General features: G+C 42.1%; 1 protein-coding gene across 2 annotated transcripts in view; it reads left to right on the forward strand.

Moving 5' to 3' along the window:
• The window catches only part of CPT1A (carnitine palmitoyltransferase 1A), a 57,688-nt gene extending 51,959 nt beyond the window's left edge, over positions 1-5,729 (forward strand). For both annotated transcript variants that reach the window (XM_040409541.1, XM_040409542.1), the window contains exons 16-19: positions 859-1,011; positions 1,464-1,577; positions 1,807-1,899; positions 5,547-5,729. In XM_040409541.1, coding sequence (XP_040265475.1) covers positions 859-1,011; positions 1,464-1,577; positions 1,807-1,899; positions 5,547-5,645 — 459 coding nt within the window. In that variant the 3' untranslated portion in view covers positions 5,646-5,729. The remainder of the gene's footprint in view (positions 1-858; positions 1,012-1,463; positions 1,578-1,806; positions 1,900-5,546) is intronic.
• Positions 5,730-13,220: the final 7,491 nt, after the last annotated feature.

The following is a 13,220-nucleotide window of genomic DNA, read 5'->3' on the forward strand; positions in this document are numbered from 1 at the left end:
ACAGTGTAAAAACAGCCATTAAAACGGAAACGCTGTGAGTTTTTCATGGCCATTTTGCATCCATGTGTGCATCCATTTTCTGGCCGCCTGTCTATTTTTAATGGCTGTTTTGCATCCAATAAAAACTGCCATTAAAGACGGATTAATTTCATTAACTTTATTTTATTGACCTCGCCCCTATAGTGCCCCTCAGTATGAATAATGGCCCCCGTAGTGACCCCCAGTATAAAGAGTGCCCCCCAGGATTATTAATGCCCCCTCAGTATAACAAATTCCCCCATTAGTGACTCCCAGTACTATTAATGCACCCATTAGTGGCCCTCGGCATAACAAATTCCCCCAGTACTAATAGTGCCCCCCCCCCAACAAAAAAAACAACTTATCCACTTGCACACTCGGGGACAGTTGTTGAGGAGCTGCGCTCCAAGAGCGATGATGTCACCATGCACTCCCAGTGCAGGTCGCCAGTCCTTCTGCATCAAAGGAGGAGCAACTGTTCCTGGGTATGCAAGTGGATGAGGTGAGTAATTTTTTTTGTATTTTAACACCTACAGGACCTTTTTTTCACTAGTTTACCCATTTTAGTAGACTGGTGCACTCCTGTGTAAAAGAAAAAGAAAAAAATAAGCAGTCCTATTGATTTCAGTGGGGTGAAACCGGCCAAAAATAGGATGTCTTATTCATTGGCCTTTAAAAAAAAAAATGGTTTCAGTTTTACTCTTAGTTATGGTCACATTTGTTTTATGACCATGCTTAGGAAAGTCCCGGCATGACTATGATTATGTCTTGCCAAGTCTACTTTATGTCCAAGAACCTGATAAAAAAAAAAAAAACTTTGACAATTCTTGTTATTTACAGAATGACTCAAGAGTGAAGTTTTTCAAGGCAGCAGCAGAGAAACATCAGCAGATGTACCGTCTGGCCATGACCGGGTCTGGAATAGATCGTCACCTCTTCTGTCTTTATGTTGTGTCCAAGTACCTGGCAGTGGACTCACCTTTCCTTAAAGAAGTAAGATAAGACTGTCATCTGGTGTACGATCTGAGTGTTTCTTAATATTTCTCATCGGTAATAATTTTAAAGAGGTTGTCTCACTGACTAAACTAAAGGGAGTCTGTCAGCAGTATTGACCATGCAAAACTGCTCACGGTGCTAGGTAAGAGCCAGGAAAAGTGGAACATAAACATACTTTGTGTGGAGCACTTTTGTCAGAGGTGGTGTAAATATGAATGTTTATTCTCCTGGGCACTGCTCCCTCAAGTCTTATACAAATACATTAAATCAGAACATTTTCCTTAACAACATAATATTACAGTAATCCTGTTCTGTGGTGCTGCATCTGTACAGGGTCAGTAGGCAGAACATAAACTGAATAACATTTTTCATACTGAATTAATAGTAGTGACAATTGTTATATATATAGTGTTCTAGAGAAGTAATGGAGGTACAATTGAATTCTTTAGGTTCTGTCAGAACCATGGAGACTGTCTACAAGTCAAACACCTCAGCAACAGGTTCACCTTTTCCAACTGGAGAAGTATCCCGAAAATGTCTCAAGTGGTGGTGGCTTTGGACCTGTAAGTATCAATGAGCAATATTCAACAATTCATTACATGTATTAACAAAATATTCCCTAAGGTGGTAATCCTGTTTCTCCAGTGTTTTAGGTGTATGTGTAGATTTTATAGAAATCTTTCTTCCTGGCTAGACCCCAATGACGCCTCCAATACTTGTGGCACCGCTAAATGAAAAATGAACTAATGAACATTAGACACAAGCATAATATACAGATTTCTGCATTTTTAGGTTGCCAATGATGGATACGGTGTTTCCTATATCATTGTTGGTGAAAATCTGATCAATTTCCACATATCAAGCAAATTTTCTAGCCCGGAAACAGTAAGTACAATATTTTTAGTTTGAAGATTCCTATTACTTGCTATTCTTCGATTTTCAAACATGAGATGGGTTCCTGTCCTTCAATTGGGTTCATGTCCTTCAGTTTTGATCTAGTCACAATGCAACCTCCCTGGTCTTCGAAAGATCTTCTACTCTAGGGCTACCTTAATTTTGCATGGTGCTTGTCACAAATAATGTAAAGGTGAAGCTCCTCTCGGGAAGAAATATTTTCCACAATGGTCAGTTTTTGACAATGGATCTCATTTCGGGGATGGGCATCTTTCTTGTGTCCTTTTCTATACTACATATCTTGGTCATGCTGTGGACACCTTTGCATCTCCTACTTTGTGGGATCCAGAAGAGCACTTGACTTCTTGTTAATATTTGTGTTGATGGCTCCATTCCAACGCATGGTCATACAAAGTTCTTCAGGGCAGAAAAACCTTTTTGGAGAAACTCTCAGATCTGGTGAATGGAAGGAAGCCCCGAACTTGAGATCCATCCTAAATGATGTCCTCATTTCTTTACTTTGTGTAGGCATGCTCTTCTGGTTCTTGTTTGATACCGTATGTTCCTAGACTATCATATGCGTATTTTCCCTGGCACCTGTGTATCAAAAACGTTTAGCTTTTATAGTATTTAAAGCTGGAATTGTTGATGGATGCTGTAAATAGCTGCTGGCACCTGTTGTCCATATAAATAGCTGATTATACCGACATCTAATTTGTAGCAATTATTTTAGTCCAGAGTAGAGCGTCATGGGATTAATTATAATAAGGCAGAATCCCCTATAGTTTTTAATTGTTTTTCTCCGGTCTTTTCTCTTGGCCTTCAACCGCATCACACATATCCCTATCAAGCATGTACCTCAGCAAAATGCTTGGAAATAATGTTCTGTTATACGGAGAGTCTCCCAAGACAAATGTATGGAAATGTCTATTTTGATGATTGTATTTTATTTATTTATTTATATCGCAGTTAATTTATTCGACAAATCAGCTTGTAGTGAATTTTTTAATTTCAGCCACAAAGAGTTAAAAATGAAAAAATAAACCATACCATGCCTCACCGATCCCCCGCAGCTACTGTTCCAATGCCGGTCTGATCCCTGCTGCTTCTCACTTCCTAGTCCCGGCTCAACATATTGGAAATGTCAGGAAGGACGCGCTCAGCCAATCGCTGCCGTTGCAATCATCCACCTCATCCAGCGATTGACTGAGCCATTTCCGACATGTCAAGCCAGGACCAGAAAATTAAGAGGAGCAGGAACAGGACCTGCGTCCATTTCCAGCACAATGTGGAAGATCAAAAGGAGAACGTGGGTCAGAGAGAACCAGTTAAAAGAGGACCCTTCGCTCTCCTGATATGTCTGTGTTAGTAAATAATTGTATTCCCAATGAAATGCCAATTTTGGAGTATATTTCTGTGGAACTGTGCTGTTGCTATTGGAAATATATAATTACATTTATAACTGGGTGTTACTATTCTCCTTGTCAATGGGTTGCGCCTCTACACAGTGTGACACTGGATAGTGTCCCCCACTCCCCATGACGAGAGATGGCTACACCCACTTGTCAGCTTATTCATGCATTTGCAGGAGGAGTAACAGAGGAACAGCACAACAGGTTCTTAGTAGCGATAGTCCTGAATTGGTGTTCTATGGGTAATACAAATTTCATGTCAGGATGGCTGACTGTTGAAGTCCTAGGATGAAAAAGTTAAAATAATAAATTTTAGTGTTTGGACTTTCTTCCTGAAGGTTCTCCAATGGCACAAGTGAGTTTTTTTGCATCTATCAGGTCCAAATTTGGCATCTACCTTAAATGTGGGGACTATGGGACAATATATGCATGTAGGTAAAGAATCAGTTACGAGACAGAAAACAAAGAGTCGTTGTAAATGGTACATACTTAAAATGGGTCTTGATCAATGATCTTGTCGACTTGAGAGTAAAGTCTCAGTTTTTGCTGATAATAGAAAATTGTGTAGGATACTTAAAACCCAGCTTGATTGTCAAATATTACATAAAGCCCTAGATAAACTGGCAGCGAGAACGTGGATGAATGCAAAATACACCTAGACCATAGTAATCATATGACTACATACACATTAAGGCCTCATGCACACGACAGTTGTTTTTATCGGTCCGCAAAACGGGGTTCCGTGATCCGTTTCCGTTTTTGTTTCCGTGCGCCTTCCTTTATTTTTGGAGGACCACCAGACATAAAGGAAAGTAACAAAAAAGTCTAAGACAGGTTTGCCATGCAAATGATAGGAAAAAAACGGACGCGGACGACAATCTTGTGTGCCTCCGCGTTTTTTAGCGGTCCCATTGACTTAAATGGGTCCGCGAACCGTTTTCCGCGAAAACAATAGGACAGGTTATATTTTTTTGGACGGACTGGAACCATGGATCACGGACGCAGATGGCAAACGGTGGATTAGAAATAGTCTACAGTTTTCGTGGGATAACCCCTTTAATGGCATACAATATCTCTGTTATAATGAGAGGATAAAAAAATTGGGCTTGTTCAGCTTGGAAAAAAAGACACCTTTAGGGCCCTTTACACGGGCCGAGAGTAAGAATGCTCATTAGCGATTATCTGGCGGTGTAAATGTACTGCCGATTACCTAATGAACAAGCTAAATGCTCATTCATTGGGCAATCCGATAGTTTGTGCGTAGACAAAAATCGTTTGCAAGCACTCTGGAGGAGATTGCTACAGGTAAGAGCAGCAAGCAGCAGGTTGTCGGGAAGGAGCGCTTCCTTCCAATCTGCTACTCTGTTGTTCTGTGCAAAGGGGCGGGGGAGGAGATCTCATTAACGTGTATAAATACATGTGGTCAATACGAGGAACTGGCAAAAGGATTTATACATTCCAAGGACGTTACAAAGGACCAGGGGACAATGATTACATGTGGCGGAAAGGTAATGTTGTCCGGCAATACAGGAAAGGATTCTTTACAGTTAGAGTAGTCGGACTATTGAATGCCCGACCCCAAGAGGTAGTAATGGCAGCATGTAAAAAAAGGGCTATGTTTATCTATTAGCAAATGGCACTGAGGGTTATAATTAATTTACAGTAAATAATTAAATTTAATTAATTGATCTGAGAAAGATTAAACAAATTGATGGATTTGTGACATTTTTTTCAATCTATGTAACTTCACCTTAGCCATAACTAACTGCACTAGATCGTAGGCAAATGCGCTGCAAATTAATACATGATCCGATGGCATGTTAAAGGGGTTCTGCAGTTTTTTTAAACTGATGATCTATCCTCTGGATAGATCATCAGCATCTGATCGCCGGGGGTCCGACACCTGGCAGTAGCGCCACGGCCTTCTCGCGGTTTACCACAGGCCCAGTGACGTCACGGCTAGTATCACTGCCCTGGGTGGGGCTAAGCTCTGTTCACTTGAATGGAGCTTAGCTACGTCCCCAGGCCAGTGATACTAGTCGTGACGTCACTGGGCCTGCGGTAAACAGCGAGAAGGCCGCGGCAATACTGCCAGCGCCGCTGCCTTATCAAACAGCTGATTGGCATATGATCGGCAGACCCCCGCCGATCAGATGCTGATGATCAATAAAAAAAAAAACTGCAGAACCCCTCTAATTAAAATTCCGTATGATTCTTTCATTTCAGGACTCTCACCGCTTTGGACAACACATCAGACAAGCCATGCTGGAAATGATGGGCTTATTCAACAACTCCACAAACAACTGCAACAAAGGAAAGAAATAAAGCCTCCAAGTCTGAAGATGAGATGGAATAAAAAACAAACCTAAAAAAAACGAGAAAAAAAACCTGAAGACTCCCTGACCCGTTTCCAGTTTTAAAATCAATATATTACAACCACAACGGTCCTGACAGAACTAACTTTGAAGCTAATGCTTTTAAGCAACTGCAGACAGCTCTCTCTCCATAGTCTTCTGCCGGTTATTTTTTATTATTTTTTATTTGTTTTTAGGCGTTTTTATGTTGCAAGGTCTGCGGAACATATGTGTACTTTACATTACTTCAGTTGCTGCTGGAATGTCCTCCAGAAATGTTACAAGGGCTTCTCTTGAATTGGAGACCTACACCACGCTGTGTGGGCTCCTCTTCTTCTCAATGTACTCTTCATTTTTTTTATTTCTTTTTGGACATTTTTTTTCCCTTTTGATTTCCTAACCTGGCTATAGTTTGCCAGTTGATAACCCTGGACAGGGTTGTTCTCTGTGGGTCCACGACTTCACCTGTATACTTGCCAACGGTCCCAATGATCACGGGACTGTCCCATGAATGGCACCTCAAAGGGTTGCGGGTTATTGCTAATTTGCATTGAAATGGGAATTCCTGGTCCGTTTTGGGGGTGTTTTCCGGACAGAAGCTTCAATGTCCTGTGATTTTTGGATTCAAGTGTTGGTACGTAGGCCTCTGCCTCCACGTACGTGATATCTTCTGCTAATCGCACTTTGTCTCCCAGAAACCATCCTATGGACCATTTTGCTTTCACTTACGCAGTGGAGATATTCTTATCGACATTTACACATGGCGGAGGCGTCTGGAGGAGCAGCTTGATCTAAGAAAGTATAATTTTACTAGAAGATACTGTAATTAACTCAACCTAGAACTTGAATAACGTACAGGCTTATTGTATGTCGTATGTAAAGCTGCATTTATACCATTTACAATGGGATCAGGCTAACCATTATCAGTATAGAATTGAGGGTAGCAACGATAGGAAAGTCATAGCTAGGCTTTACTTCACCCGGGGCAAACAGGCAGTTCATTAGTCCTGTATCCAAATGCTTTAGCAAAGGCAAAATGGCTTGTTGGGGCCCTATTGAAACCCAGCACCTGGGCACATGCCCCAATAGCACCCCTGAGTATGGAGACCGATCTCACCGTCATCCCATAGAGTTGGAACGTACCTTCTCATACTGGCACCATGTCACGCATAGCGTCAATGTTCAGCCATTTCTTAAAATATAATCCTGTATTAGAGTTAAAGGGCATCTGTCAGCAGATTTGTCCCTATGACACTGGCTGACCTGTTACATGTGCACTTGGCAGCTGAAGACATCTGTGTTGGTCCCATGTTCCTATGTGTCCGCATTGCTGAGAAAAATGATGATTTATTATATGCAAATGAACCTCTAAGAGCAATTGGGGCGTTGCCGTTACACCTAGAGACTCTGCTCTTTCTACAACTGTCACGCCCTCTGTGCTTTGACAGGACCAGACGTGATGACGTTTTCACTGTCTGGTTCTGTGGAGAGAGCGGAGCCTCTAGGTGTAACGACAACGCCCCCATTGCTCCTAGAGGCTCATTTGCATATATGAAAACTTCATTTTTCTCAGCAATGCGGACACATATGACCATGGGACCAACACAGATGTCTTCAGCTGCCAAGTGCACATGTAACAGGTCAGCCAGTGTCATAGGTACAAAACTGCTGACAGATGCCCTTTAAATGAGATAAAGCCACCACATTGCTCATGGGTTTCGGACTTCTCTTGAGACCTTCTAGCTCGCTTTTAATGCTGCACTGTCTTTGTGCGACTCCTCCTGGCGCCCACTGACATAACATTGCCCTAAAGGGTTTTCTTTCCACTTCCCAATGAAAGAAAGTCTATGTGAAAACAAAATTTTCGAGTTCCCCACTTTGCCAACGCCAATCATACGAGGCGAAAGTTTTTTAATGTATTTTTATTTCATTTAATGACTTTTAATAATCCAGTGATACGTTTCATTTTAAAGTCCGATTTTCTGTACTGATTCATCTCTTTTGAGGATTTATGAAGAATAGGATTAAATTTATCAAGAGACGCACCCCACTAAAATCTGGTATTTTTCTTGGCCATTAAAACTCCCTTGCTTCATTTATTAGGTTTGTAATATAGTTGCTGCTTTAAAAGTAACCTGTTTGATAATCATGTAACCTGTGACATCACCATATTGTCCAGCACATGGGCCAATAGTATTCCTGTAAAGGGGACGTCACCAGTGACGTACCATTTTGGGAACATGTTTTGCAGCCAGAGACCTGCATGAACACATACAGATATGTAGAGGGTCTCTGTGTTGTAAGAACTGGGGCCTGACTAAAAGCATACGGATAAATCAAAGGGTGGACGTTTACAAGATATGTAAGGGCTTCGGCATAAATGCAATACCAATAGAAATACAATATAAATTACATTTTAATAAATGGCTGAACACCGATGTTCGCTCTACAAGAGCAGTGTCAGACTAGGGTTCCTCGAGTCCACCAGAGGAAATTATTCTTGGGAGCACAACCCCCATATCCTCAATAAAGTCTAACAGGTTTTGAATCCAAGAAATAGAACCTAGTGGTGAGTGATTAGCTCCAAATGGAATTTATCTCCTGGACCTATGGCTTCAGGCCCACCAAAGGATCCTTTGGTACTCTGGTGGGCCACCCCAACCCTGTACAAGAGAATATATCCAGGAGTAAAATCTGACTTGTAACTTAGATTTTAAGGACTACTGGGCCAGTTTGTTTTTCTTAAAAATGATTAAAGGGGTTGGCCGCCTTTTTGGTGGGGGGGGGGGGGGGGGGGGGGGGTCGTTGTTGGTGGCAATCCTTTGGCCCAATATGTAAAGGGAAGCATACTTACCTGGTCCCAGCTCCTTCATTCCCTGTCCTCGGCTGCTTCACTCGGGTTCCCCGCTGTCAGCATCCATTTTGACAATGCTACAGCCAATCACTGGCCGCAGTGGTGACCTGCCCCTTCTCGTCACCTAACACAAGGGGAGCTGCAGTGGTGACCTAACGAAAGGGGAGCAGGTCACCACTGCAGCCAGTGATTGGCTACAGCGGATGTTGACAGCGGGGAACCCGAGCAAGGCAGAGGTGGTGAGGGAGCAAAGGAGCACCAGAGGCGGGTGAGCAGGTAAGTATGCTTCCCTAACCAAAAAAAAACAAAAAAGGTGGTGGCCAACCCATTTAAACCACACCCATCGGATCGAGGCGGATCTTATACATGTATCTTTACTATTTGCTTTGTGAGTTTGGGCATTAGACTCCCCTCCCCATCCCCCATTGGACATTGGAGAGCTTATGTTCCAGTGCCTTATGTGTACAAGCAGTGGTGGGAGGAAGATAGTCATTATATATATTTATACAGTATATATAGTTCTATGACTTGTAGTATATATCATGTTTACTGCCATAGTGGTTTATAGGGGTAAGATAGTCGTAACACCACGTGCCTCGTTCTCCACATATCACAAGTAGTCACGTCTGGAGGCCACAGCTCGTATCTTCTACACAGATCGGATCTCATAATACGAATGTTGACATTTTTTAGATTTTCCACTTCTGTTGGATCTTGAATGTATTTATTAGTGAACTTCACAGCGGTTAGACTAGATTTTACAAATGGGGACCGAGAGATTTTACAGATGACGCTCTATGATCAATCATGTTTCTAGTTAACGGAGGAGATGTATCAAAACTAGTGCAAGGGAAAAAGGAATCGGAACGGTTGCTAAGGACAACTGCCCCACTTTTTCTCAGCATCATTCTAGACAAATCTCAGCCAGTTTAGTTTTTGTTTTTTCTATTTTCTATGAAAAGTTTTAATGTTTATGAGCAAAAAATTCAGAAAGGTGCACTAACTCTGATGTTGAATGTATGAATGTGCTTTCAGAACAAGCGGGCGGGGGGGGGGGGCATTTATCAAACTGGTGTAAAGTAGAGCTGGCTTAGTTGCCCATAGCAACCGATCAGATTCCACCTTTCATTTTGGACAGCTACTTTGGAAAATGAAAGGTGGAATCTGATCGGTTGCTATGGACTACTAAGCCAGTTGTACTTTACATCAGTTTGATAAATGACCCCCAATGTCTTCACAGCAAATCCTTGCCTTAAAATGGTGGTCTAGGATTAGAAAAAAAAAAAAGAGCTGGCTTTTTATTTTCCCAGGAACAATGCCACTCTGGACCATAGGCTGTGACTGGTATCGCATGAAACCCCATTTAAGTGAATAAAGTGGAGTAGCAATACCAAACAAATCCCATGAATGGTCTTGGTGCTTTTCTATGAAAAAGGCAGACCCCCTTTTTTTGTAATAACTGACAATCCCTTGAAATTTTGTTCAGGATTTTATTTTGTCAACATAAAATACATTCTCCATATATTTTAAATTTGAAAAAAAAATCTGATTACTAAAACTGCCTGACATGGGGATTTGCACTGTGTGGCTGCTTTGAGCGGAGTGGATAAGTCATTTGAGACAGATTGGTTGCCAAGGATACCTTGCCTAAGGCCTTTTGCACACGAACGTATTTTCTTTCCGTGTCCGTTCATTTTTTTATTTATTTTTTACGGACCGTATATGGAACCATTCATTTCAATGGGTCTGCAAAAAAAAAACGGAAGTTACTCTGTGTGAATTCCGTTTCCTTATTTCCGTTCCGCAAAAACATAGAACATGTCCTATTATTGTCCGCATTACGGACAAGGATAGTACTGTTCTATCAGGGGACAGCTGTTCCATTCCGCAAAATACGGAATGCACACGGATGTCATCCATATTTTTTGCGGAACGCAAAATACATATGGTCGTGTGCATGAGCCCTTACACTGAGGTGAGGACCGAGAGCCTAATTGACAGTAGTCAAATCACAATATCCTAGTCTCCAGTGTGCAGTGCATGCATAGGAAAGCTCATTGGTGTAGTGTGAATGAGTCCAAGCCTCCTGGAGAAGAGTCCTGGGCTCCTCTCATGGACAGTGTTTTCATGGACAGTGTTTGCATGGACAGATGGTTTTGCTATGAGCAGGGTTGGGCCCTAAGCACCAGCTGTATAACTGCATGCTGGTTGTTTAGTGGTTCCAAACCAGGTGGAAAGTTCTCTTTAAGTTGACCTTGTCATGGCACAACCATGTCCTCCATTGGGAAGCCTTGCTCTCAACTTAGGTAAAGAACAAGGTCAGGAGGTTCTCATCTCCAGTCCTCTACCCAACCCTGATATGAAAGTCATATCATGACCAGTGTCTCCGCAGAAAATGACAACTTCCTTTCAAGATAAGGATGGGTTCATATGTCTAAGTCTATTGACAATATCATTTTTAGGGCTTCAAAAAAGAAATCTTTATACATAAACTTTTAAGTGACTTTTAAAGGGGTTGTCCCATGATTAATGTAAAAAATGAAAATCATATAGGACATGACAGTCTCTTTCTAATAAACCAGCCCTGTACCTCCCATGGATCCAGAGATCTCCCCCTTCATTGTTCCACTTGCTCTGCTAGATTTATTTCAACCTGGCAGCTCAGGGGTGTGCACTTTCTCTGGAGGCGTGTTCTTGCTGCTGCTCTCTCCCCCTATCACAGCTCAGGAGGAAGTTGAAGGATGAAACTGAGGCGCACAAAGAAATAAGAAATAACAGACAGCAGGTGGCGCTATACAGATACGTTTTGTTGAATAACTTGTGGGCTATACAAAATTTTTAACTACACGCAATTACAAAAGTGTTCAGATCCAGGTGCTGGTTTGAAAACTATAGAATATTTTTTGTGGGACAACCCCCTTAATAAAAGGATGATATGACATTTAAAAAAAAAAAAAAAGTATTTTCTAGAAACAGCACCACCATGGTGCATAGGCTATGTCTGGTGTTGCAGCTTAGCTTCAGTGACTTGATTAGGACTAAGCCAGGATGCCCAACCTGCGGCCCTCCAGTTGTTGTAAAACTACAACTCCCACCATGCCTTGCTGTAGGCTGATAGCTGTAGACTGTCAAGGCATGCTGGGAGTTGTACTTTTGCAACAGCTGGAGGGCCGCAGGTTGGGCATCCGTGGACTAAGCCGCAATACCAGGCACAGCCTATAGATAAGGGTGGCGCTGTTCCCTGGAGGGGTAAAAAAAATTACTTTTTTTTTTCGTAATCTCAGACAACCAATTTCAGAAATCAAGGGAGGGAGAAGGAAATGAAATGAAGGAGGAATAAAATCCTTTGTATATAATTACAAGTGGTATTGTATTAAATTCCGGTGTCTCACACGAGTATAGCTGCTATCCTGAAGAGGCGGTATAAAGCGTGCACTATTTATGTAAACTGCTGGTGTGAAATTAGAATATTGCTGGGGTTCTTCCTTAGCTTTGTGTTCTATGTGATTTGGTGTAGATGGTCTATCGGCTGCTGTTGGAAATTTGTTGTGAATACACTGGATTTGATCTAAAAATAGGAAATAAAAATGAAAGGTCATTTTCAGAGGGAAACTCGTTTTAGCCATTGAATACGATCACAATTTAGGAGTCCTTTCAAATTTGTGCCGTCAAAGAACCACTTGCATGTAAATACAATGTGTTCCTTTTGGTTGTAAATCTTGGCGAAGTTGTTGGATTTTGGCTGTCATTAATAAAAACGTTAATTTAAGGTATTTATTTTTTTATTTTTTTTACTTTGTAAGTTTTTGGGTTCAGTTTTTTTATACTGTATTTGGCTACACTTTTGGCAGCTATACACACACACAGACTTGTCTATTTAAGGGCCTGTTCACACTGCCATATGCTGCCATGCCCATGTTGTGGACCACAAAACACTGGCACCAGATGTGTGAACGCCACATCGCGGTGTGGACCCATTGATTTTTAACATCAAGAAGGAGTTGTTGGAATGGAGTGAAACTTTCTATGTGTGAAATATATATGTAAGTGATTACAATATTAGAAGAAAAGGCGAAGTTTATTGTAGAAAACTGTACAATTGACAGGAGGCTCTTGGACCCTGTTGGGCTGCCTCTAGCCTGGATACAAGATGAGATACGGCTTCTAGCCTGAATACAAGATGAGATACGGCGTCTAGCCTGGATACATGATGAGATACGGCCTCTAGCCTGGATACAAGATGCGATACGGCCTCTAGCCTGGATACAAGATGGGATACTGCCTCTAGCCTGGATACAAGATGAGATACGGCCTCTAGCCTGGATACAAGATGAGGTACGGCCTCTAGCCTGGATACAAGATGAGGTACGGCCTCTAGCCTGGATACAAGATGAGGTACGGCCTCTAGCCTGGATACAAGATGAGGTACGGCCTCTAGCCTGGATACAAGATGAGGTACGGCCTCTAGCCTGGATACAAGATGAGATACGGCGTCTAGCCTGGATACATGATGAGATACGGCCTCTAGCCTGGATACAAGATGCGATACGGCCTCTAGCCTGGATACAAGATGGGATACTGCCTCTAGCCTGGATACAAGATGAGATACGGCCTCTAGCCTGGATACAAGATGAGATACGGCCTCTAGCCTGGATACAAGATGAGGTACGGCCTCTAGCCTGGATACAAGAT

Source organism: Bufo bufo, chromosome 10, assembly GCF_905171765.1.
Source record: "Bufo bufo chromosome 10, aBufBuf1.1, whole genome shotgun sequence".
NCBI classification, from domain to species: Eukaryota; Metazoa; Chordata; class Amphibia; order Anura; family Bufonidae; genus Bufo; species Bufo bufo.